General features: G+C 37.9%; 1 protein-coding gene across 1 annotated transcript; it reads left to right on the top strand.

The window, feature by feature from the left end:
* Window positions 1–6077: 6077 nt before the first annotated feature.
* Window positions 6078–25127, top strand: nxph2a (neurexophilin 2a; the record flags this gene model as incomplete). Its single annotated transcript, XM_079253900.1, has 2 exons — window positions 6078–6155; window positions 24381–25127. Exons 1-2 carry the CDS (start codon window positions 6111–6113, stop codon window positions 25125–25127), a joined length of 792 nt encoding a protein of 263 aa, XP_079110026.1. The 5' UTR covers window positions 6078–6110.
* Window positions 25128–27761: the final 2634 nt, after the last annotated feature.

The following is a 27761-nucleotide window of genomic DNA, read 5'->3' as shown; positions in this document are numbered from 1 at the left end:
GAAACAGAGTTTAGAGATTAACTATTACAGAAGTTTTAAAACTGCCAGAAACAATAATAAATAAATAAAAAATGGAGAATGGAGCCCCTTCACAGATTATTGTTTATTGTTTTAGTGAAGGGGAGGCTTATGACCAACACAGCTTTTGGGGGTTGGGAATGTGCCAGCTGGTTTCCACAGGCAACTTTAGAGGTTGTTTCTTCAACAGAGCACTTCCAAGCTGAAAGAAACAAGTTCAATTTCAGAACTTTTTCACAGCTTTTCAAATGATCTTTTCCACATTAACTGGGTGTATCACTGTGTGCCAACTAGGAGTGATTGCATTCAAAGCTTTTTATAAAAGGAAACCGACACCCTTTGCTTACAAACTAGTTGTGTAAAGTCACTGAATATGAACTCTGGTTTTATCTTGTTTCAGCCAGAGTAACAGATTTCAGTGAGGAACTATCCCAGCGATTTTAAACATTTTAAAAGCTCAGTCAAATAATTATGGATAAACCCACTTATCAGTTCTTACTCTGTTTGCAGGAATCACAAGAGCAGTGATAATGACAAGTCCAGCAGAAGTCAAGTGTACTTATAAATTTGTTTCTTTTTTTTTTTTTTCTTTAAATGACTTCATTGTGTCAGTTATGCAACAGCTAACCTGTTGGCTGCGTAGAAAAGCTTTTAGGTTAATAAGGCCACACAAAGATTTAAACCATTGAGAAATTCAACACAGCTCTACACATTCATAAAATAATCACAGCTTCTCATTAAACCACAGATGCAGTCCTAGAACAGTTTTATAGCTACAACTGTACCATAAAACTGTGTTTTTTTTTTCACCATTTGCTTATTCAGCATGAGGCAGGAGGTGTAAGCAGACATTACAAAGCTGAATGAGAGGTAGGACTGAAGGAATTCCATCACCCACCCCTCCCCTTTAGAGACAGTTCAAACTGACATGCTTGAGTTGAAGCAGAAGAAAGAAAGATAGATTACACAAAACTTGCTATGTGCACAGCTATATCAATCTTTAAAAAAAATAAATAAATAAACAATGACAGCTTCTGTGCACAAACACTGTTACATAACCCTAACTTGAAAAACGGGACAAGTCCTTCTTTTGTAAAAGTCGCTCATGCTCTGTTGGGTGCTAACTGTCAGGACTTTAACACTGAGTCTCAACACTAATATCAGGCCGCCAGTGACCTTTTGCTTGATTTCAGCTATTTAAATGAAGTATTGCAACACAAACCTGCTTATCTGACATAATACAAGAAAATTGTACAGAGCACCTCATAGTAAACAGGTTCCTGATATAAATCGTAGGTGTGGTCTTTCTCTGTGAGATTTGCATGCATGAGTTTCCATGTACTACAGTCCAAAGAAAGCATATTAGGTTGAATGATGTTTTTAAATTCTCTGTAAGAATAAATGTGAAGGGTTGTTTGTCTCTCTGTGTTGGCCCTGTGAAGGTCCAGGATCCTGTCTAGAATGGGACACTAGAGCCCGACCACCATGACCCACATGATGGTATTCTACATGACATTTTAACAAAGTAAACAAAAATAAAATAAGTTGAATTCTATATTAAATTTTGTTAAGACATTATATGGTAAACTAAGAAGCATATTAATTAATTTCTAATTTGCTCAAACAGAATGTCTCCGTCTCAGCCTTTTGTTCAAATGTATGTTTCTTGGGTGGAGCTAATCACAACAGTTTATCCAGCATGAGGCAGGGAGGGATTCTGTCGTGATAAGGCCGCAAGGGATGTGACATAAAAAGAAGGGGATTGGGTGAAAACATGCTCCATATTTGCATGGAAACATGAGGATTTAAATGAGAATAACAAGTGAAATAAAAATAAGATCCCATGAGAAAAAAAAACACTGCTGTAAGTCTGCAGAAAATGGATCTGCATGCTTTGTGGTTTTTTGTATCAGTAAGTCCTCTATAGTCAGTGTCCAGTTGTACCCATTGATATACCCCTTGTATATTAAAATTTTTACAGTCCTAACTATTGTACACGCATTCACAGAATGAACTGGTTTAATGGTGCAATTGAAGTGAAGTTATATAAACTTAATGTGCCAATTAATTTCCATCATTCTAATAGAGCTTTTACCTGTACAAATTGCATGCAAAGTGTACAATGTATAAATTAAAAATAGAGAATATTTTCTAAAAAAAAAAAAAAACAAAAAAAAAAAACACAGTCAAAATAAAGACCCTCAAAAAATCCAGCAAAATAAAAAGTTTAACTGTAAAACACTTGCACGGTCAAGCCGGTTTTTCCAACGTTTGAGGTAATTCTACTTTTTCACCACATGATGGTGCTACAACCTTACAACTCCTTACAAGAACATTTACTCTGCTGCTTTATGCTTTTATTCATCTTCAGCTCCAAGGAAATTTTCCTGTTTTTGTTTCGTCACAGCAGACAAGCTCTATCTTCATCAGTGTCCATGAAAATAAAGCTTCTGGCATGGAACAAGAAGGAATTTCTCTTTCTTCAACAGTCTAACTTCAGATGCATTTCTTAATTCTTGTCTTATTAACCACAAATTGCTCTTACAAATGGACTGGCAACGCAGCGTGCTTGCACTTTTGTCGGCCAATTAATCAAAGCTTATCATAATCAAGTGACTGTTTTATCAAGTAACCTTATCAACCATTTGAAAGTGTTGAAAGCTCCTGACTGAAATCCAGTGCATGTGAGAGGTCAGTGACTGCCTGATGTGTGTTCAGAGTTCAGAACAATGGAACAGATCAATGTGCCAGCATACAGCTCAGTCCAACTGTAAAGAACCGATTGATGGATAGCAGTTTCAGGTTACTTTTCATATCTATGCATATGTGACAAGACAAATTGTGTCAAAAGCAAGTTTTGTGAACTCTGACTCACTCTTTGTCAAACTGTTTGTCTGATTAACTCTAGGTGCGCCTCTCATGGATAGACATTTATATTGGGGCATTATCAAATCAGTAAAGTCATTGTATTGAACTTTGTTCCTCCTATCAGGGTTTCCGCCACCAGTGGGGACTGATCAGTAATCTAAATTAATATAAATATAAAGTACATTTACTCAAGCAAGTAATTAATTTATATAATAATTTTCTCATTTTTACATAACTGCATTTTTCACGCTCCTCCCTTTTAAAAGGCGACTATACATTTCTTCCTCCACTGCATTTATTTGACAGCTTCAAGTTTCCTATAAGATGAAGCTGTTACACAGTTAATGATCTGACAAGCTTTCCAAATACTAAATATTGTTTCAAATCCAACTTTTCTGGCTCTGAAACAAAGAGGAGGTAGTTGCTTTAAAATTGCCGAAACATTCCCTAACTGGAACGTTCAGGTAATGGATAGTGAGGAGGTGAGCACATATCTTGGTGTTCATGAACAAAAGGCCTGTCCTGGAAGGGACTCAGTAGGATCTATCTTCAGCAGAGTCACAAGTTCTTTGGGATTCCACCGTCATGAATGGCAAGAGAAGGAAACTCAAAAAAAAAACTGAGTAGAAAGGCCAGCTTTGCTCTGAGAAAGCTGAATCTGATGAATACTGGGACACAAGCATGTGTTGCTAGGCTAACAATACTTTAAGACAATGTTTCTCACATCATTCCAGCCACCCTGATCATGATGGAAGCTGTCAGTGTGCACCAAGTGTGTGGAAAAACCACAAGACATTTACTAAATCCAGTTCAATTTTATTTGCAGAGCAAGTTACAAACAATACTGTTGAAACAAGTTCTGTACACAAAGAAAGAAACACACTTATCTCACAATAAAACCATCATAAGAGAGTCAGCATCTCAGCCTGAATTAGAAGTCAATGAGAAATATTGTGTTTTAAGATGAACAGAAAATGAATCGACCAGCCGAATATGAAATGGTGGATCATTTAACACTTCTGGGATGGCGAATGAAAAAGCACAGTTGCTTTATCTGCTTTGCATGTGAAAACTTCAGTGTAGATCAATGTGCAACAGCATCTGTATGAGTGACGGGTTTAACGACTGTAGCCTGGTGCTTGTTGCAATTTTTATACTTTGGCACCCATAAAGAAAAGTAACTAGTTCCAACTCTTGCATGCTGCATGCAGTCCTTAAGTCTAACTAATTTAAGCCATATTTTATACCAAGAGGGGCTAAAACTTTAATATTTTACTTTGATATATGAGCTATATATTTCTGCTAACACTTTAGAAGGACCATGAGATGTAACAGATCGGGTTCCTAGCTGTATTTATAATCTGCACCCATCTTGCATCACTACATCCAACAGAAACTGTCATATTTTTCACAACACATTTAGATATTAAATTGACAAAAAGTAGCCTTTTTGTAATTCTAGCAATATTAGCACTGCCACATGCTGGATAAATACTAGTTTTAAAAGCTTAGAAGGCTTATTAAAATAGTAGTGGTATACAAATTGTGTGTATGGTCATTCACATAAAGTAAATAGCAATGCCAGAATGATGGGGAAGGAAAGAGACAATGACTTCATCGATTAAGCTTAATTTGGAGATAAAAATTAAAGTAATCCTGATAACGCATATTCAAAACATATTACATTGTATAAATGATACTTGGTGTGACTATCGCAACATGAGGAAAAAGATGGAAAATGCTATAGCCCAAAAGCAGCATCCAGTGAAGTAGTGATGGTGTAAATGGTAACATGTACTTAAAATAAGTTACAACAGCTTCAGTTGTTTGCGAAACATTTTCAGTCATGACATGTTTGACCTTTACTAAACATACAGCTGTCACATATCATTTTATTCTTTAAACACAAAGAAAGACATTTAAAACAGAAAGTGAATGAACGGAGAGTGCAACTTTTAAGTGTTTGGGATCACAGCTGTAAAACCAGTATGTGCATAAAGTGAGACTACCAGCTGTAACCACATGGTGGCGCAGATGCCACGGGGATCCTGTGAGTCCAGTCTTCTCTAAATGAAAACCCATCGCCCCTTTACACAGCCAAGAGCAGACTGCTAGTAGCACACAATTTGACCTTTTGTTGTGGGGGTCCCTGCGTAGTCAGGTCTGCTCCATCAGTCACTTACCAAATAAATGAAGTAACACTTCCCATCGTGTTTGTGTGAGCCAGCCTGGTTTCAGCAGTCATGAGGATGAGTTTGCAACCAAACCATCACATACACAAAAAAGTGTCAAGTTTCTGATGCAGAACTCAAAACCATACCATAAGGATCAAAGAAGCATTGCTTGTATTTTATCTTGTGTTTGCAGACTTAAAGACATTTCTGCCTTCTTCAAATGATCAAATCTCCTCTTAACGAGCCAGAAACCGCCACCACGTTTAAGGGGTTAAAAAATTGGACATGTTGCTGAATAGAACCGGAACCCAGTGACATCAAGCCTCTTGCTTGTCTTTTAAATGAGGAGAGTGAGTCTTCAGAGGTAGATGTTTTGGGTCCTGACTCTGAACGGATGCGCGCCGATCTTGGAGTCTCCAGGCGCGCAGCGAAGGATTTTGCGCACTGAAATCAAACAGAGCAGAAGAGAAGAGCGCACTCAGCGAGCGGACTGCTGCTCATCTGCCTGCAGTCCTGTTACTGGGATACAGGCAAGAACTCAAAGCTAATATCGTTCCGGATTGAATCGAAAAGAAAGTCCTAGTTTATAGCGGTGTGGCTGGATGTGAAACTTAGAGGAGCGCTGCTTGCACCGACTGACTGCAGACGCTTCATCCCGTTGCAGACTCCCAGCTGCTCAGAGGGAATTCCGCCAACATCCTGAGAAACGGGGGCAAATCCAGAGGATTTTTAGAAGCCCTGCAGAAAAAGTGGATTGAGAATGATTCCAGTGTGAGGTATTATCTTTGCAAAACTGTAAGAAAAAAAAAACCAAACTTCACTCTGTCCTCACCACGATGAGAATCAAACGCTGTGGGCTCATTAAAAAAAAAAAAAAAAAAAATCTGACATAATAGGGGATTGGAAGTGGTTTACTTGGTTTAATATTTCCACTTTTCTCGCAGGTGATCACAGCGATGTTTGAGCGACACGCGCGTCTTCACCTCTCCAAGTCTCCCAGAGAGGATTTAAGCGCCGCTCATCTTGAATAAACCGAGAAAGTCCTGGAAGATGAGTGCCCTGCAAACATTCTTGCTGCTTATCCTCCTGCACCAGGTGAGGCATGAGATGACACAGATGACTGAATGCGAGAAGTGTGTGCTTTTAACATGCTGTTGTCTCACACTAAGCCTAAGTTTATGTCATGTGTTTTATTCCAGCTCTGATTCCCACAAACCTCTTTTACGTATCTTATCAAATAGCTTTTCATCCAGTCTTACAGAGGCTGGGATTTTAACTATATGACACAAATGAGTGAGATTTTTTTTATTATTATTATATGAATGAGTATGTTTTTTTAATGTCCTAAAATTGAAAATTTCTCACTAATTTCACAGTTTTATACCTTTTTCGAACCATAACAATATACTGTACATTTTAGAAAATCAAATAATTATTGAATAAGAATATAGAATATAGCATTATAGGCTACAATATGCAATTAAATAACTTAATGGTATCAGCTTGAAGATATTTAACTATTTAGTTAGGAAATTAACATGTTAGAAGTTTATTTTAAAGAATATTACAGTTCAGACTTAATAACGCTGCTCAGTTACTAATAAAAAAAAATTAGGCTGGGGAGATAAAATCAATGCAGTATTAACTTTTAACTTTGTCCTGAGATCTTAGACTCTTTCATAGATTAAATTTATAAACTGTTTAGTCTAAAATCCATATTGTGACTCTTCGTTTTCTGCCTCTCTCGCTTTAGCCAAATCAAAATAAACAAACAAAAAAAAAAAAAATCCAATCTTTATTTCTTTAACAGTATCAGGTGCACACTGGTGTATGAAGACTAGTATAATTCATTTTGCTTGCAGGCAAGAACAAGGTTGGACCTCTGTGTTAAACCCCTAACATCTGTTAAATATATTTTCTCCATCAAAAATGAGGCCAGAACTTTTTTTTTTTCTTCTATTAAAGGGACATTAGAACAATAGATGAAAAATTGCAGAACCTGCTGATTTATTGTATAACTTGTACAATGATCAATGATCAGGTCTCTGCAAGTATAAAAAGAATTATTTTGTCTGTGCTAGAAAGTGATTGTGTTAAGCTTCTGAACATAATCTCTGGTGTAATTTTGTTTGCGGTAAGCATACTAAAGAAAGATTGTGGTCTTTTGGGAAATTTAAAGGTATTTGTCCGCTTTGATCAACATCTGCTGATGTTGTCCCTCAGTTTTTCTTTTCCTTTTCTTTTCTTTTTTTTTTTTTTTTTTTTTTTTTTTTTTGGTACAGTGTGGGTTTTATCGTGTTTATCCCTTTCCATGATCAGACTTGAACTTGAAAAATGCCACGCGATTGAAGAAGTTTTTCACATCTGCGCTCGATCCTCAAAGAGGGCTTCTTTAAAGATAGCCTTGAACTGTGCAGCTGCAGCAGCAAAGTGCTGTCTGCTCTGTTGTAATCAGCGCTGTGTCTGTTGGGAGCTTTGCCTCCTGAGAGAAAGAGGCAGGCTGCCTCCCTGGAGAGGCCCTCTTTATATGCCTCAGTGGCTTCCCTCCCTGCACACCCACCCCTCCCCACTGTCTGCCTGGGAGACATATCAGCCTTTATCAATATTATCCACATTCAAAGGCTTAAAAAAATTCAAAATTATCCATCTGATATTCACTGAAAGCATAAAAGGAGAACATACAAAATCATTTTCCTGTAGTTTAGAACATTAAGAAGATGCACATCGTTGGAATTTGGCAGACTTGGAACAAACAGGATATAAAATTTGTTAAGAAAGATAAGAAAAACAAATGAAAAAATCTAAACAAATGCTTAGTTCCTGAACCAAGTGGGGAAAATGTAACCCCATTTCAACATCTGTGCCAAACCCCAGGGACAATATGAGGGCAAAGCCATCCTGGGAGAATCCATTTTAGCCCATGACATCTGCTGCAGTTATCCTCGGTGAAATGACAGCAGAACAATGTAGATGAAGATGAAATATATTTGACCACTGTGGTCTCTGCCGTCTCCCCTTTACCTCTTCTGTCCCCGGTCTGTACTCCTCAGATTGTATGTAGGGGAAAGTGTGTGTGTGTGTGAGTGTGTGTGTGTGGTGGGGGGATTAAAGTCTGAGAATATGTTTGACAAAGACTATTACGTCTTTGCTGGGGTAAGAGTCTTTGGGACTATAATGTGACAACAAAGCATCGGTAGGGCCCATGCTGACGGGATCAAGGGCGGTGTTAAATGTATAGCACCAGAAATGGACCCCCCATCCCTGCACGACTCTCACACACACACATACACACACACACACACACACACACACACTCTCTCTCTCTCTCCAATACAAATAATCTGACCGCCCTCCCCAGGGTTGGAACAAGCAAAGGACTAAGCATCTTACTATAAGGGTGTGTCGCAGTCTGAGACGAAGCCGAGCTGGTTAAAAAGCTGGCAAAATGTGTGTTGTGTTGGGGATCATGCCACACTCAAAGTTCCTCCGTGCAAGTTTGATGTGCAGTGATTTTAGGGATTACAAGTGATTTCTCAAAGGATTTGGCATTAATTTTCAACTTTTTAGAATAAATGTATTTATTTATCAGAAGACGGTTCCACAAAAGTTCATCTGTTCAGCCAGCGATGGGCAAAAATAACATTTTTAAAAAAGTAAAAAATTATTTCATATAATTTTCTGCTACATAAAGCTGTCATAAAATTCCGCCTGAAGATCTCCACCCCACTTCTTTTTTCTTTTTTTTTTTTTTTTTCTTGGCAGTGTCAGCAGCTCCATTCAAAGTCAAAAAGGGTTCTGGCAAGGACAACAGTTTTATCCCTGTCTTCATAACAAAACACAAATTCTACACAAATTCCCTCTCTAAGGACTCTTTAACCCTTTTCCCCTTCCCCATGCTCAATTAGGTTTGCTTTTATTATTTATTTATTGTATATTTAAAGGCAAATAACACTGGGAAGTGTAATAAAATGTACAGTTGGGGGATTAGGAGCAGCTCTTTAATCTCACGCTCCTGATAATACTGCATGGGCTGATTGATTAGTTTTTCAGGAAGCTTATGTCAGAAAAACCTAATCCGTCTTTGGATTGTGCCAGCCTTGTAAGGTTTTCCACGCTGCCACTTTATCATGGCGGCGAATTACAGAGCTGCTGGGCTGTGATAAGGTCCGTCGTCTCTTTTACAGACCCTACCGCCCAACCCCTCTGCACACACACACACACACACACACACACACACACACACACACACACACACACACACACACACACACAAGCACCCCTTTCCCTCTGGACAATAAAAAAAAAATGTGTTTATATTCTTCACATCCCTGCTCTGCCTGGTCTTCACATCAACCTCTCCCAGGATTTGCCTTGTAAGAAAAGAGAGGAAAAAAAAAAAAAAGGAGTGGAACTTAAGTCTTCAAAAAGCCACCAGAGGAATTGGGTGGAGAGAGAAAATATGAGAGAAAATGGCAGGCAGGCCAGTGAACATTTCTGTGGAAGTGATTAAAACATGGTTTGGTGGAGTGAAAGGGGGCATGTTTGCATGCACTGCCTTCCAGGAATCATTTTTAGAGCTTACATGCTGCTGATGTGTATCTGTGCTCATATTGGGGTCACAATCTTTCCAGCCAGAAGGCTTGACTTGATAATCCTTCATAAACAATACTGTCTGTGGCATTTGCGGTCCTCAGACTGTATGCTGTCTCAGACCTTGGAAGGAAAGGTTGTCGTTGCTGCAGGTGAAATCCCTCAAATGCAGCCTTGTAGGCACTACAGGTTGTTCTTGGCTGTACTGAGCCCCCTGCAAGCTATTCCTTCTCCAATCGTCAGTCATAACTGTGTGTCCAGGCAATAAATCCACGATAAAGGTCTTGAAATGAAGAGACGGACGCTCCAAATGATTGATTGCTGTGGCAGAAATGCCCTTTGTGTTGACAAAAACCCTAATGTGGAAGCTGGATGGTCCATTAAAGACTTAAGTCAAGCAGTTATTAACAGCATGATTACTTTCCCGATTGCTGCTCTCGCGATGTGAACTGTTCAGGAGGAAGTGAAGTGGTGCAGGAAACATTATGTTAAATATGTTGTTGAGTTTCCTGATCTTGGTCCACAGCTATGAATTTTTATGGCTGCCGTGTGGCCCGAGGCGACGGTAGATCTAGAGTCTCAGCTACTTCATAGCTCCGTCATTACCGCTCTGCAATTTCAGAAATAACCAGCATCCTTCCATGCACAACTTTACTATTTAATAGACTATTGAATGCATTGCTTTCCCTTGCCATGCTGCAATAAAATGAAATGTAGCACTCACATAATATACAACTACATCAGCTGAAGAGGAAAGAATGGGTGCTGCCTTTTAATTTCTTATTCAGTTAACTGTTTTGTGTCCGAACTGCAAACTAAAATCTCACAAAAACAAAGTTTCTGCTTTTTACACTTTGAAACACCAAAGTTATTAATTATAATCTGGTTAAGTTCCTGGAGAAGACAATAACGCCACGTGTCAGGGCTCAGGAAAATGATTGACCTTTTTAATTAAAACTGCGTGGCTTTCTTGTAAAAGGCAAGTGGTGACAGCTTCAGAATAAGTACAATAAATCTCCTCTCTGATTCTCCTCACTTTTGCATTTCCTCCCGCCTGTGAGCTTTGAGGCCCTTTTCTTTTTCAGCTTGTCATTTTCAGCCCTAACAAAGCGCTGTCAGCTCCCCTCTGTCTTTGTATATTTCTTGTGATGTACCTGTCTTCAGAGCTACTCGGAGAAAAAGGAAGCGACGTCTTGCCAGCTCTTGTTTCTTCTTCAAAGGCTGCTGTTTTCTGTGAAATCAGCCGCGGCGCAATCAGCTTTGAGAATGGAAACATTTGCTCTGTCAAATTTAGTGGACGTATGTTTGAACAAATCAAGCAAAACAGTTTTTCTCTCTCTCTCTCTCTTTTTTTTTTTTTTTATCATTTCCAGCACTCATTTGAAAGGAATAATTGCTAAACGGTAGCTTTCACACAAACACTGATGCAAAATAGCTGAGTGAGGGAAGCATTCAGATGATGTCTTCAAAAGATGAAAGATTTTTTTTTTTTTTTTTAAAAAGCCCTAAAATGGTAATTAATGAAAGCCTCTTGTAGTATTAGTTGAAGAATCTTGCAAGCACGTTTACTCTCATTGTGAGGTGTTAAAACTGGTCAAGCGGAAGATAATTACACTGAGTCCTGAGTGCTTTGTGGTATTATCCATCCCAATCCCTGCTATCAGAAATCCGGAGGTGTGTGGCAGGTGTCAGGAGCCTGCACAGGAGTTGGTGCTTTGACCATGTAAGGGGATTATGAAAGTGATGATGTGTTGAAAGGTAACGCCTGCCTAAAAGTGAAGTGTGCAGGGCTTTGCTGCTGTCGTATGTGGCAGGTGCAGAGATAACACGAGTATCCAGATTACCTGGAGGCGCCCGTCCCAGAGGCTCCTGCTCATTCTCTCTTCTCTCCTGGTGGGATCTCTGTTAACACTTTCCAAACACCTGACAGCGTCGCTGCATTTAAATCTGCCACACTGAGCCGTGCTCACTAATGTCCAATTTTCACCCGAAGGCATCGTGCAGTTAATTCACAAAGAGATGAAATGGAAGATATCTATAAGTGCAGCTATTATTTTCATCTGCTGTCATCCAGGGAGGTGATACGGATCAGCAATTCAATGTCAAAAATGCATTATTTATTTTCCTTTAAAAAATGTAGTATTAAGTAGTACTTTATTAATATTGGTAAGTCAAGTATTAATTAAAATGTCAGGCTCATCCTCTAGTTTTGTTGATTTTTGGGATTCCTAAAGGGCTTAAAACAATAATAGCTCATATTCACTTAACCCTTACAAGTTTGCATCGTGAAAAAATTGGATAAAATGTTTTTTCCATTCTTTCTTTTCCTTTGGACAATAATAAGAATCAATGTTTTGTTTTATTTAGATTTTTTTAACAAGTGGTTTTGATATAGTTCAGTTAATCATCCCATGTGAAACTTTAAAAACTTGAAACTGTGATTACGTAACAGATACTTACTGTTGGCCAAAACCACATGGGAGACACTGTTCTGTTCTGGTTTATGTCTAGAGATGTCGGATATTATTGGCATACTGATTTTATTGGCTATTTTTGACATTAAAATGCAATATCAGGAATTATCCGTATTGGTTTTTACATTATTAATGACATGACTTTTACACAATATGCACATATTATATATCACACTTTTCAGCTAAGTCTCCTCTAATTCAGAATGATAAAATATTAGAAATGATATAGATGATATGATATATAGTATAGTATAATGATATATAGTATAGTGTTCCAGATTTTTTTTTTTTTTTGGCACAACTTCCTCCAAAAATATTGGTATCAGTTCATATCGGTATCGAAAATTAGGAGTTGGACAAAACAGGTATATCAGGTATCGGTAAAAAAAAAAAAAAAAAAAAAACTATATCAGTTATTCCTATTTATTTTCACAGATTGTCAAGTGAAAATAAAGGGTTAAAATCAACTAAAATATCTATTTCTTTCACTTTCGTCGCATAATTGTGAGCTACTCTGTAGATTAATATGAAGGACTGTAAAACCACATAACAGATAAATGAAAACTACATGTTGTAAGATAGCACGTTATACATTATGCAAGCAGTGACTTACATATTCCAAATAAGCTCCTGCCCTCTTCCAGAATTTAAATGTAGTTTTGATGTTCATGTTTAAGTAACAGGGATCCAACAAAGCAATAAGTGATGAATTACCAACAATCACTGCAACTGCATAAACCAAACTACCAAACTAATATAATAGTTTCACTACAGACCTAAAATGAATCTTCTTTATTATCCTTATGTATATGCAATACTTTTCAGTAACATTGTTTTTAACATACCGGTAGTTTTTTTTTGTTTTTTTTTCTTGGGCTCTCCTCCTTCGGACACACACACTGCAGTGCCCATGCTGCCCCAACCAGCTGTGCCTCCTCTCACCCCCGTGGTGTTTTCTTCTCATCACTTGTCTCTTTCGCTCTAGTTGAATAGCAGTTTGTTGTGATGTTAGAAAGAAGGTGAGCGCAGAGCCCAAGCAATCACTTCTGCTTGCCAGAGAAAACAACAGGAGTCCTGATCCAAACAAGTTTGCATATTGATTTTTTTTTTTTTTACATGCTTACAGTTAGAAATTTCACTGCAGCTTTAGAATTATATAAACTTCATGAGTTTCAACTAATATTTAATAGTAAATGTGAGCGTTCAAAAACTTGCAATGACCTTACTTGAACCTGAGTCTTGGATTGAGGGTTTGCTGATTCAGTCTGCTTCCAGTTAAGATTGGCTGCAGGTTGCTTTACAAGTGAATGAATTGGTCTTTTTGCAAAAGCAATTTCTGCACCTCCATGATTCATTTTGCATCATCTCACATGTGGACATTCTGAAAATTCTCTTGATAATAGTTTTGAGAAAAACAGAAAACAAATGATTTCATACTTATCTTCTTTTACATGAGAAAAACTCACAACAAACAGCACATTACATTATGCAGGCAGTGACTCACATGCTTGCATATGTAACGGATGCACCTGTAAGGCTCATGGAAGAAATTCTTAAACAAATCTTTCATGTGAATCTCAGCAAATCAGGATACTTGTTTTAATGACATTATTGGACACTGAAGAATGATGTATTCTAAGATGACGGCAGAGGAAATTGTGTATAATTTGTTCCACTTGGTGTGTGTTGCTATTTTAAGGGAGAGTCTCTTTAATAACACAGAAAGCCTCAGTATGAGCACTAAAGCCAATATGCATAGAGGTTGATCAATGAGCAAATGTGATGAAGTGAGGCATTGTTTGCATCACCCTGATCTGAAACAGAGGGAAAGACAGGACAGTGTGGTTGAACCAGAACAGAGCAACACCGACACTGTAAACATGACTAATGGCTCATATCAGATGATTTATGTTCCCCACAGGAGGGTTAAGTTTCATGCTGTAATTTATGCTAATCACAAAGCAGCCCCAAATGACATCATGAGCTGTCAGGTCACATTTTACATCAACATGTGTTGACAAACAGCCTCTCTAGAGTATGTTTTTGTTGTACTGTTTGTGTGATGGGATACAGCACAACTTGCAAACTAATAGACTGTAACTTTATCAGCTTTTCAGTGTATTTTGCTGCAAAAGGAGCCAGACTTTTACATAATAATTGGAATTGTTTACTGAGAGTCTTTCAAAGTTTTTAGTTTGTTTGTTGAGCCACTTAACACTAATGTATGGATCATTCAAGTTAAACAAAACAATAAAATAAAAACAATACAAAGCAAAATGAACAAAAAAGTGCTGTTGCTTAAAGCTTAAAGAACTACTGATGAGTCCGCACTGTGCAAAGTGTACGCTCATCTTAAATTTCTTAAGTCGCATCAAAGGAAGTGTTAAAGATCAAAAATAGTTCAACGGGCGGCTAAATAGTTTTTTAGCACCAATATGGTGCACATAAAACAAATGAATAAAAAAGTAATATTCTGGCAGACTTGTGCCAGAAAACAAAAAACAAAGGTTATTGTTATAATAACATTAAAACATATGAACTCGGTGTATACCTTCTCTTTTATAAATGGCTTTTATTGTTTTTTAATTTAGCTTCTTAATATTTATTGAAAGATGTTAGCATGTATAAAAACAACTGAATACCCATAAATATACACAGAGCAGATGAGAGTTAAGGGCTTTAGCGAATGGCTAACAGTGGTTTACATTCATTGCCAGAGCCTGAGTCCACACAGCAAGTTCACCACTGTAACCTTTATATCTGCTATATCTATCTGTCCATCTTTTTAGCCCATGAAAGGAATGTTGAATCAATACAGGTGCTCTGATGTGGCCTTTGCATTTTTTTTCTAGTTCCAAACAACAAAAAGAACAGAAAATGCAGAAGAAAAATTTTTTTTAACACCTTTATCATAATTTCACTGACTGAACTCTTGTATATTATGAAAGTTTTGCACCGTAATACACACTGCCAATATGTAGGTATGGATTTTTTTTTTTGTTCATTATCAGAAAACTGTAAAAGAAATATGACTCATAAATTAAGAAGTATAAAAGCTGAACTACCAATGATGGGCTCGTATGGAATAGGCTCTAGATCCTGTATTCTGCTTAAAAGGAAGAATCCGAATGCTGCCCAATGCAAATTCAGTCCACAGGCACATCTCAAGTCATCAGCATTATGATGCATTGTCTGGAAAAAAAGCAATGCAAAACTAATTTACTGTTACTATGAGCAATGAAACAATGAAAAGACTGTTTCTCATTCCCAATGGACCTTAAATGAATTACATTATTGAATAAGAAAACTAAAGAGTTTTTTTTATTTTATTTTATTTACAAAATTATCTAGGTTTGCATAAGATTGTTGCTAATGGGGTTATGTATGAACAAGCAAATACTAAAAACCATTACTTGTTTAAAAACTATATGCTCTTGTCTCATGTAGTTTTTTCTCCAGCATTCACTTCAATAAGAGTCTTTATTTATATATTTTTTTTTCATTTTATTAACCAAAAAACTGAAATAGAAGAGAAAAATCTGTATAACAGATTCTTCAACGGTGTGATTCCTAATGAGTCATTTGCCAAAAACGTTTATCTTCTATGCACTTTATGCAGTGTCCACAAAAAAAAAAATGAGTCCACTGAACAAGGGAAGTACAAAATCATCTTCTGCAGATTAACAGTTTCACTTGAGAAATGCATCTGGACCTTCAGCTGATTCATTTATTCTTTACTGAAGCCTCACTCGACATGGTCTCCATGGAAGGGTGGCTGTCAAGAAGACAATTTTACGGAAGGGAAACAGAGAGAAGAAGCTGAGGAATGGCAAATGGCACGAGAACTGGACTGAAAATCAGTGGTAACAGGCGATAAATCCCTCCCTGAACCTGGGAATTTTGGAGAAATATCAGATGAAAGTCAGATGAAAAAACATTTGTGAAACGTTTATAGGAAGTCAGCTTGATGCTTGTTCAAGATAAAATGTCGGGCTAACTTTCTAACCTTTCCAGTATCTCAAAATAGTTTTTATGCACCTAAATGCCTGTATTTTTATAATCTGTGCAGTCAGGCACGCTTTTTTTAAATTTTTTTATCTTGGAATTAAATAGCTTTGGTCACAGTTTTTAATACAAATTTAACATGCAGCAAGAAATCCCATTTGCACAATTATTATTCAGTGTGATTATACACTGGAGTTGATCAAAGTTTAACAACTCGTCTTTTCAAAAAATCTTCATGTTTTACTTTTTTTTTTGTCACATTTAAACTTATGATTATTATATTAGTATTTATGTTGCATATTATCTTCGATCTCAGCAAATGCCAAACTGTTAAATGTTAGCTTGGCCTGTTCAGTAAACTGTGGAAACATGAGGTTTTTATGGTTTTGGGTTTTTTTTTACTAAAACTAATTGTTCACATTTGATAGACATTGTCACCATTTAGGTAGGATTTATCGCATGTTATGGAGGAGTGTTAACATGAGAGGCCATCTCCTTCTCACAGAGGTCAGGTGGTAACGACCTAAAGGATTAAACCAAGAGTGAGGTGGGGGGTCACACATGCACACACTGACCATAGCCCATTGTGATTGGTAAGTTGCCCCTGGTGTGGATTTGCTGTTGCGATCCACCACAGTGCTGAATCACCTGCCATGTTTTTCCCCGAACGGTCTCTGATTAAAAGCGATGGCTCTGGAGCGTGAGGCTGTTCCAGCGATCAGAGCAACAATCTATTCTTCAGCAGGATGTAGACTGTTTGCTGTGGGCTGCCAAAGCACCTCCGGGGCCTCTCCCCCCTGGAACCAGCTCTGGATGTGAATCATTACAAATAATATGCCCCGTAACATCAGGAGAAATATGGCCAAGGAAGGTGGATAGGGGCTGAAAACAGTTTTAATGTCAACTGAGCTGTTTGTCATGTTGGATGCTTGAGAGAGAGGCGCTGCCGTCATTCTGCAGCGTAACGCTAACAGCACCGGCCAAGCTGTCGACAGGTGCCGTGTTTCAGTGGTGCTGGGAAAGTGTTACAAAAAGGCAGCGGCGAAGGCAGTGTCACTTTACCGGGGTGTCCAGATTTTTACTACGCAGAGACGCATCAAGTTAATGAAGCTTCAGACACAGAAAATTAGCAGAGAAATGAATTGCACCACCAAAGTGAGGTCAATTTGCACAGATAAATCCATGAAGAACAGCGGGGTGCATCATTGGAAGTGCTCTGCTTGCACCGATGAGCGGGTTAATTGCCCATTTTGTTTATTGTGAGAAAGATGCCTGAAACCAATTTTCCCCAGACGCATATCTCAGCCTTATGTGGTGGGGGGAAAAAAAAAAGAAAAAAAAAGAAAAATCCACGATGAAAAATTCAAGCAGGTTATTTTAGCTCTCTGAAACATTGAAATGAAGATGTTGCAGAAGAAGCTTTTTCATTCTCAAAGTAAGAAAGGAAGAAGAAAAAAAAAAACAAAACAGCTTCTCAGACACCAAGTGGGGATGACAGTATCAACGGTGCCAGGTTTCCATGGTTGCCTTCAGAACAACACTGCAGCAGCATTGCCCGCGGCTGAGGTCCATCACCGGCGAGCTCAATGTTGCCAGCTTCTCATTGCAAATACATTTTAACGGCATCTCTTCAGATGATCCAGGGGCCAGATGTCACTGGCTTCTTAATAACTTTCTAGAGGCTACTTCTGGTCACTGTGGCAATTACCTTTATGTCAGGCCTCTAAAAGATATGTCTACCCACGGGACAAGCAGGCAGCCAGCTCCATAATGCTCATTACAGATGAATGTCCAGACTGATTCATCCTGACTCACTGTGTGGCTTGCTGCTGCTCAGACCTGTGATGGTATTTCAGTTTCCCCAACATCTCTGGACTATATTGATCAGTACAACATTACTTGGAATGGTATTTATCATTTAACCAAATTTTGCACATTCTGCACGTATTGATCTTTTAACAAGAAAATGCCTTTTGGGGCAGAAACTGTAGTAAAACATACAACCGAAACATTTCTATTAGGTATGCTCTACATAAATTTTCAGTTAATCCAACAACCAAGGTACACTAACAATGAATTTTATGCAACTGAGAAGAAATAGTTCAATAACTGCTTAGAAGTTGGATGAAAGGCTAGAGATGCGTATGCAGCTCACCTAACAGTGATCCGAGGATAAATTATGTTTTTCCTCCTGAGATACAACAGTGGAGAACTCATCTTTGATGGTTTATTCTCCTATGACAGTGACCTTTGTAGATCCAGGATGTTAAATAAGTTATAAGTTATAGAGTGTGCCTTTTTCTCACCTGTGCACTAGTTTTCCTATTCTAAAGTTATGCATTTAGGGTTGATTAGTGAAAATAAATTGGTTATATTTGTTATGGGTTTCGGGTTAAATTGAGCTTAGGTAGTCTGACACAAAGTCTTCTAAAGCATTCAGCCAGTGGAAGACTGGTTTACAGCTTTTAGTAAGTTTTGAATAAATGTTAAAAACTGTAAACTATACTTTGGAGGGACAAAAAAAACGTCATGACATCATGAATACTTTTGTAGTTTTATGTTATTCATAGCACACAGAATAATGCATTTTTGCTACTGTAAATCTTATTAACAACACTTAGCATAAAAAAATTTACATATAGGTTGATTTTATATATTGATCAATGTGTTTTTGCTTAAAAACTTTCATCACATGATCTTTCTCAAGACTTAGCTTTAGTGGTTCATGTGTTAAATGTGGGAACTTCATGTTTCAGGCTCAACATTTGTAAAGTAACTAAACTTCTTTTGCTGCAAATTAATTATTTATTCCTACTTTTGCCTTTTTCATTGTAACATGCCTAATTCTTATGATATTTGAAACTTAATTAATTTGCAAAAAGTTTCAAGTTATTTTCAAAGGTTCACAAGAAACCCTACATGCCTGTGTGTTCCTGTGCAGTGTGTAACCTGCTTATGTTTTTTATGACATTAAACTGACAGAAGTGTGAAAATGGACGCTCAAAAACAAGCTTCTCCAACAAATGAACTGAGTTTGGTCCAAAACTGTCCCACAAATTCTCAACTTTTTTACTTTGCTGTCAGCTACCACTGATTTAAGTTAATAGTCATAAAAATACACAAGTTTAGACATAATGGAAGTTTTACTAGGTTCAGGTATTAAAATAAACAAATGCTATTGGATGAAAATGATATTATAGGTTTGCGTCATGACTCCACAGCATTTCCTGATACCCAATAACAGACAGAAAAATGAGTTGTTTACAGTGAGACTGCTCAATTTTTTTTGACACATCTGACAAATAAAACAATTAAACACTTTCACAAAAATGGGCCAAGTAACTATAAGAAACTTTGTAGAAATAATAATAATATTTACATTTTTTTTTAATGTACTTAAATGTAGTTGACTGTATCAATGCCATTACATTTGGGAAACACTCCCATCTGTAGACTAAAAATGCACTAATATGCATACATGCTTAAAAGTTACGAAGAAAATCACTGCTAAAATTAAACCAGATTGTCACAACAGAAAACAATGCAATGTTTATCCAGTGGGAAATGATCAAGGAGTAGGATATGATTGTTTTTATTCTCTAAATGAGAAAATATGTGCAAACCATTTGATAGTGAACATTTTGTGTAGACTACAGATGTTTATTGCACCCTCTGCTCTTTTAAACAATACACTTCAAAATGCTGAAGTAACATCGAGCAGAGTGGTGTTTAAGTGTGCATCAGTGTGTTGAGTTCTTGTTTCTGTTAGACATACAGGAAGAGGAAAAAGCCAAACCACACAGACAGATATCCGCCAATAGTCCTACTGCTTTGTGCTGCTGAAATGAAATCTAGTGTTTTCAGCTTCATAAGTCTGCAGTTATTATCATAATAATGTCTTGTTTCAAGTCGCCCTGAAATGCCTCTAGCGCTGCTGTGCCGATTAAGAAATCTTAATTAAGCTTTTGTAGATTCTCCTTCATCAGACCTTGCCTCGTTTTGTGCAAAGTCCCCATATTCCTTCAGTCTGTTTTAAAAAGGCGGCACTTCCGCCTAAATGAACAAGGTGTGCTTGCTGTGAGTGTGTGCGTTGGTGTTGTGTGCATAAAGAAGACGGAGACAGTAGCAAAGCCAGTATTTCAGCCTGAGCTTTCAAGTACCCGGCGCTTCATCTCTCTCGGGGCATTTAAGTATTAGATATCCCTGTGCTGATCCGCTTGTTGTCACAGCAATTTCCCCAGTTGCTCATCATACTTAAACTCCTCTCTCATTTCCATTATAATCATCCTAGACAAAGCTCACCTGAGATTTACACCAAAAGACAATTTCGCCTCACCTCTGAAGCCGCGCAGCATGATACCCAGTGTGTAATGGATAGAACAGTTTAAGCTGGCGGGAGGACGGGGTGCCATGTCTCCGTCGCTCACAGCGGTGAGGAAATGTTCCTGTTGGGAGATGGCAGATTTTATGTGCAGCAGCGGCTGTTGCTGTGATGTCGTGAGCGTCCAATCAAATTAACAGCAGAACTTGCACAGGGTCTTACTAAGTGGCAGCATCAGCTGGGAATACTGCCACTGGAATTGGTCGATTAAATGGCTGTAGCTGTGATGAACTACACAGAGGGACATTATTACAGCGTTGCCTCATTCATCCATGTTTACAGGGAGCAACCATCTTAATTAAGAATTGTAAGAGCTGATGGATCGGCCGGGCTCACATTTCATAGGAGACACATTGATCCCACATTGCGCATCTTCTTCTTCAGGCATTGATGTGATACTATGGTCGAGTTTAGAAGCAGTACAGGAAAGAAGGTGCAATTCTAAGACGTAGAGCCGCACAGCATAGGAAGCGTGCAGCCTGTTTGCATGTCAGCTTGAAATGTTTGCAAGTGTGTGACTCTGACAAAACAAATAGTGGCAAATGACCTAGTTTGTTAGCTTTGTACACATGTGTTTCAGTTAGGCTTACAGCAAAATTATAATTAGTCTGGGAGTAGTGCTCAGCATCTCAGCGAGAACTCAAACAGCCGCTGCTCTGTGCTTTCAACATCTGCTTCTCTCAGTGATCCCTATAACAGGGCCTGGGGAGAGCGAGCACTACTAATTACTAATAAAACTAGCTAAGCTCATTGCTGTGAATTATTGCAGCTTTATCTGAAGTGGACCAGGAATCGCTCCCCAAGCTAAACGGCTTTGAGGTGCGAGGAGGGATCACAGTTCATTGGTGCATCTGGATTAACACTATACTTGGCATACTTTTCTATCACTATAGAGGGCTGTTTCATTGTTGGACAACATTCAAGCTTTGAGATTTAAGAATCTTGCTTATATGCACAGAACATGTTGAATAAATGCAATTGTATGTTTAACTGAACATTTATCACATGACTACAGGGGCCCAGAGAGTTTATTCGCGTGGTCTCAGCCCTAACCAAAATTCAAAAACCTCTATAATGTAACCACCTCTCAGAGATATGTACCCTCTCATGTATTCTGCGATGTTTCCGACAAATTCAAAGTAGATTACACAAACAATGGGATTTACGAAAGAGTCTATTGTTTTAAGACTATTTACTCTCATCCTGGGTGTAGCGAAGTGCTGCTGACGCAATGCCATCAGAATTCATATAAAACCACCTCCAGCACAGCAATATAGTTTTCACTGGGACTCTTTCATGTAGAACGTAGCCTTAATGGAAATCCTTTAGTTTGGAAAATGTACAATAATGATACTCTGGATCTGTTCTAGTGAACTGACATGCCTAGGACTTTAGCACTTGTATTTTTACAAGGGCTAGGACTTGTTAAAAAAAAAAGAAGAAAAAAAAAATAATAACAGGTTTTGCAATTAAGTCTATAAGTTGCATTTTAATATTTGTCCCAAAAAAGCAACCTTTTTTTTATTTAAATGTATTTTAGTAAATGACTTATTCATATAACAGACATTAAAATTAATATTGTAAACTCAGGCTCTATTAATGTCTGCAAAAATACATTTAATTTAAAAACGAACAGACCTAAAATTAAAATGACTTTCAGCAACAGCTCCAGTTTTTTCCCAAATGAAGAGTCTACATGCCACAGTACTTTTTACTTTTGAAATGTTTTCGTCGACACTCTTCATTAATTGACGTTAACATCTGACAGTAAGCCAGAATGAGTTCCAGCTTCAGTAATCATGTCGTGCAGAGGTGATTACCTCTTGTTCAGACAGTAGCTTGAAACTGGATGCTGGGGATCAAACTTCATGCATGACCTTTTAGACGGGGGAGGAGCTTACACAGAAGCCACTGCTGCTAACAGAGAAGTAAATAATACCTGCTTTTACGTTGCTCACAAAAGGTCTCTATTATCACTCGGAAAAGTCACTAGACTGGTTTTTAGTTGCTTTTTTTTTAAAAATAAAGTCGTTAACGGGTCTGAAAGATCGCTTAATATGGCACAAAATTGCTACGTTTTTAGCTGACTGATACAAAGTGCATCAGGGTAAAGGGTGGCCAGGATTTGAGCACGAACAAACATTTCACAATTCAATGCGTTAATTTTTTTATGCATTATCTTTTGTAATTAATTAACTAATTGTAATTAACGGATTAAAGTCCCACCACTAATTTCTACAAAAATCTTCTTACACCAGTGTGCAATATTGAGATTGTAATGGCAATATGTGCAATATTTATGTTGTATCAATGCAACTTATCATCCTCTTTATACTTAATAATCAAATGCTTTTTGTGGGAAGTTTTACGCTGCCTGATATTATTAATTTGTTTGAATTTGATATCTAATTTATTCCATAATTTCACTCCACAGAATGAGATACACTGACATTGTCAACCAAGAGTATGTTTTTTTTTTGTTTTGTTTTGTTTTCTTTAAGTTAAGTACACCTCCCAAACCACAAGCTTCCCTATGACTGAATAATTTTTGCAGATTGCCTGGTATATTTTTATTCCTTGCCATGAACATTATTGTTGCGGATTTATAGCTGACTAAATCAGTAAGCTTCATGGCATGTGAACAGGACAGGGAATTTATGTGATCCAGATAGTCGGCATTGTTTATTATTCTGATTGTTTTTTTAAGCTTGTTTAAAGGCTGTAAATTATGTTTATATGTATTACCCCAAATCTCTACACAGTAGGTCACATACAGAAGTGTCAGTGAAAAGTAAAGTATGGATTTGTGATTTAGGGGGTGACTCAACTTCCCAATTACTGCAATGTTTCTCGCCAGTTTGGATTTGATATGGTTTATGTGACGTTTCCAGCTGACCTTGTGATCCAACATCACACCCAGAAATTTCATTTGAATGTCTCTCTCTAAAAGACAATATAATCTATCATAACCTGAGCTTGTATCTTACTTTTCCGATTACCAAATATAAGTTTTGTTTTAGTTAAATTGAAAGACAATTTGTTCCCATCAAAACAGCCTTTTAATCTTCTCAACTAGGAGTGGTGTCTTCCTACAGCTGTACCTCGTCCCCCTGAATAAAGGATGTGGGTGTGATCAGCAAATAAGATAAACCTGAATTTTTCTGAAACCATATGTATGTCATTATGTAAAGAGTGAACACAACCTAACACTGACCCTTGAGGGACACCACATGTAATGTTTAAAAAGCTGGATTTTTCTTCCCCAATCTGAACAAACTGCTGCCTGTTACATCTGTAACCATTTCAACACCATTCCACTTATACTATATCTTACAAATTTGTTTAAGAGTATATTATGATTGATAGTATCAAATGCTTTCTCTAAATCTATAAACATTCCTACGTTTCTTTTTATCTTTACTGTTTGTGATTTCCTCAGTTAGGTCCATCAATGCCACAGTTGTTGACATATTTGACCTAAAGCCATATTGAACTTTTACTAGCAGTTTATACTTTTCAATAAATGTATTCAATGGTGCTATAAATAATTTTTCTAATATCTTGGAAATTGACAATGTAATGATATAGAACTCTAATTAGTAAAATTTCATCAATTTCTTGCTTTGAATAATGGGGCAGTTCTGGTAATCTTCATTTTTTGGGGAAACAAGACAGTTATTAATGATAAATTACAGCTAACTGCAAATGGTTTTACAATACTGTCAATCACGCTTTTCACCAATACCATATCATTATCATTCCAGGCAGTTGGTGTCTTATCGCTACTCTTGTTGACAATTTATTGCAAATATATGTTTTATTTTCCATTAATAGTGCTTTTCTCTCTACCTGTTTTCTGTTTCTATAAAGGTCACATGCAGGAAAGTGGATGGAGGAGCCACAGAACTCATCGAGTGGAGAGACAACAATAATGAACAGAAGATATCTCCCACGGGGGCCAGTCCACGGATTCTCAACCCCCTGCGTTTGTTTGCCAAGGGCTCCCCCGAGCTCAAGAGTAACATCAGGGAAGTGACATATTTACAGAGCATGGAGGACTTTTGGGACTGGTTATCTAACCAGACAGATGTTCAGGGTCCTCAGCCCAGAACTAAACGCAGACCCATCGTCAAGACTGGCAAGTTTAAAAAGATGTTTGGGTGGGGGGACTTTCATTCCAACATCAAGACCGTCAAGCTAAACCTGCTGATCACGGGGAAGATTGTGGACCATGGTAATGGCACTTTTAGCGTGTACTTCCGTCACAACTCCACTGGGATGGGGAACGTGTCGGTCAGTCTGGTGCCACCTTCCAAGGTTGTGGAGTTTGAAATCGCCCAGCAGTCCACACTAGAGACCAAAGACACAAAGTCATTCAACTGTCGCATTGAATACGAGAAGACGGACCGCAACAAGAAAACCGCCCTGTGCGGCTATGACCCATCCAAGGTGTGCTATCAGGAGCACACGCATAGCCACGTGTCATGGCTTTGCTCAAAACCATTCAAAGTCATCTGCATCTATATAGCCTTTTACAGCGTAGACTATAAACTGGTGCAGAAGGTATGCCCTGACTACAACTACCACAGTGACACACCTTACTCCTCCACCGGATGACCTAGCTGTTTTCTCTTTTCATCAGCCTTTTGTTTTGTCTCCAAAAAAAAAACAAAAAAAACCTAAATGTTAAGCTCTAAATTCCTACTCTCAAAATACTTAAATACCTGAGATATGTTGCAGGAACGCACAAAGCTGCACACACTGGAGGGATTTGGCAAAACCTTTGTATATACTGCAAATGATTTAAAGGTTTAGCATTTCAGATAGGTGTCCAGGGACTTGCTGGGAAGCGCTGACGTGAGATTCAGAGCTAGCTACCATTGCAACAGCACATGTTTTCTGTAAACCACTGGAATAATTGCTGTGTTGTCCAGATGGTTTCTTCAAGGCGAGGCCGCAGGCAGGAAGGCACTCTAGTTTGAAGTGCGTAGCTGGCTTCTGCCAGCGCTGCACACAATGCTAACATTGTCCAATCAGCTCCTCACATCACTGAGAAAAAGTACAGGATTTCAAAGCATTTTAAAATGACAGGACCCAAACATAAAAACGTATTCATTTACCAAAGCATAAATTTAAGGATCTCCAATGTATCAACATTATAAATGCTTCATAAAAGTGATGTTTTATTGCCTTTAATGTGCAGCTGACATCCATTTGCATCTGTTAACAGAACTAAACCAGGATAGTGTCTGTTATTTGTTTCAGTTTGATCAATGTGCATAACTGAAGCTTGAATAATTATCCTGCTCAAACAGACAATTAATATATAAAAAAGAAGTTATCTTTCTCATGTAGAGACTGAAATAAAGAAAAGCGATAATTTAACCAAATTTCAAGTTCCCATTATGAAATAAATTGATCCAACAAATCCAGTTTAAGAAACCTGAGCACGATTGTAAATGATTACGAACAAGAGCAATCATCCATGTGTAACCTGGCTGCAGCTGTGCTTTTCCCCTTCAGAATGTGTTGGTTTCCTGCTAAAATCATCCTAAGGTATGCGTGTGCTAAACTAGTCTGAAATCCAACATCTGTGTTTGCAGGATGCACTTTGAGGCATCAGACTGCCGGGCGAGCGGTGCAGTGGATTAATGTGTCAGGAGAGGTGGGGAGGAGGAAGCTATAATTGCAGGACAGGTGGATTTAGTGAGTCTGGCAGACAATTATCAGCACTTTGTCATGGTCCTGCCACCAGACCTGACATTACCTGTCTTTAATAGGCTTTAATTAGCCTGGGAAATTTCATTTACCAAGAGTGGAGAAACAGAAAGGGGGGAAAAAAATAAAATAAAAAGGCACAAGTACAGAATCGGACTATTTTAATGAGAAGTGGGAATAAATGATATAATACCTCTCCCGACTGTACAGCAAGCCCAAGCGGATTGACTTTTGTGTACAAGTGGATAACATCCAGTCTCGTAATACATGGTGTAATGTGCTTTGACCTAACAATCACTACCACCATTTCTAAAGGTTTCGATGAAAACCATCACCACATTAATCGCTGTAGATTGTGTTGTTTGTACATATCCCGGGTTTTTAGGTTAGGACATACAAACACCACCAATGACTGCAATTATTTCTGTCCATAATACTTCAGTTAATATATCTTATGTCCCCCCACCTCATTCCCATCAGCTGTAAATGATCTTGTCACCTTGTTCCCAGGAGAGGTGGAGGATAAATCACAGGTGATCTCTGTGGATGTTTTAGTTTCACTCCTTTGTGAAAATGCTATGTATTAAGTGTAACTCTAAACCCAAAAGTGTTAAAAAAAAAATTATGGCTTTGGAGTAAATGATGTCACTTCATTCAAATTTTTCCACAGAAATATATAAATCTGTATAATCTTCCTTATTTTTGGTGTTTTATCAGAAATATCAAGTAGATATATGTCTGATTTATTGCTCACAGTCAAAAGATTGCTTTTCTTTCCATTTTTGTAACTGCAGATTGTACCTGTTTTGATTTCCTGCTTGCTTAATCATGTTTAAACGGTTCTCCCTGTAAAATAGGAATAACACCACTTCTGTGTGTACTGTGATTACACATGTTCATTTTGGGAAATTTGTTTTCACGAGCTCATTTTGTTAAAAATGTAATGGTAAAGATCAATTTGGGTCTTTATGGCATTAAACCTTATTTGAACTTGGCTCATAGAATATTGTCACACCAAATCAGCCACCGTTTATTGATGCTCACCGTTGTCTAGTATCATTCCTAAAAGGACTTCTCTACCAGATAAACACACCATTTTAAGAGGTACATTTCAGTGTAGCTTTTTAATGGGCAATAAATCTGTGTCCACAGGCGTGGATGATACCAGAGGTACACCTCAGGGAGCACATCCATTTTGCTGTGGCCATCAGAGACAGGGGTCTTTTCATTCGCTTCCATTACTCTTATCTGATCAGGATGAGGCACCTACTCCTTCGGCTTCAAGTCACACCAGGCTTCCCTGCTGCACCCGTCCAAATCCTTGAAAAACCATAAGGAATGTTAACACGCTTTCCACTTTTAAGTAATCACTGAATAGAACCAAGCAAAGCCTTAATATTAGTCAACTAATATGGAACTACATTATCCTAATCAAGACCAATAATTTATAGTCCGACAGTAAAAACAAAGATTAAAAGTAAGTGATACTCCTTGCAGAGCTTGTTTACTTTGTCAGCAGTGTTAAATATTCGT

The sequence above is a fragment of the Telmatherina bonti genome (assembly GCF_933228915.1).
Source record: "Telmatherina bonti genome assembly, chromosome: 15".
Classification (NCBI taxonomy): domain Eukaryota; kingdom Metazoa; phylum Chordata; class Actinopteri; order Atheriniformes; family Telmatherinidae; genus Telmatherina; species Telmatherina bonti.
The sequence above is the reverse complement of the archived record's forward strand: the minus strand, read 5'-3'. Positions and strand labels throughout refer to the sequence as shown.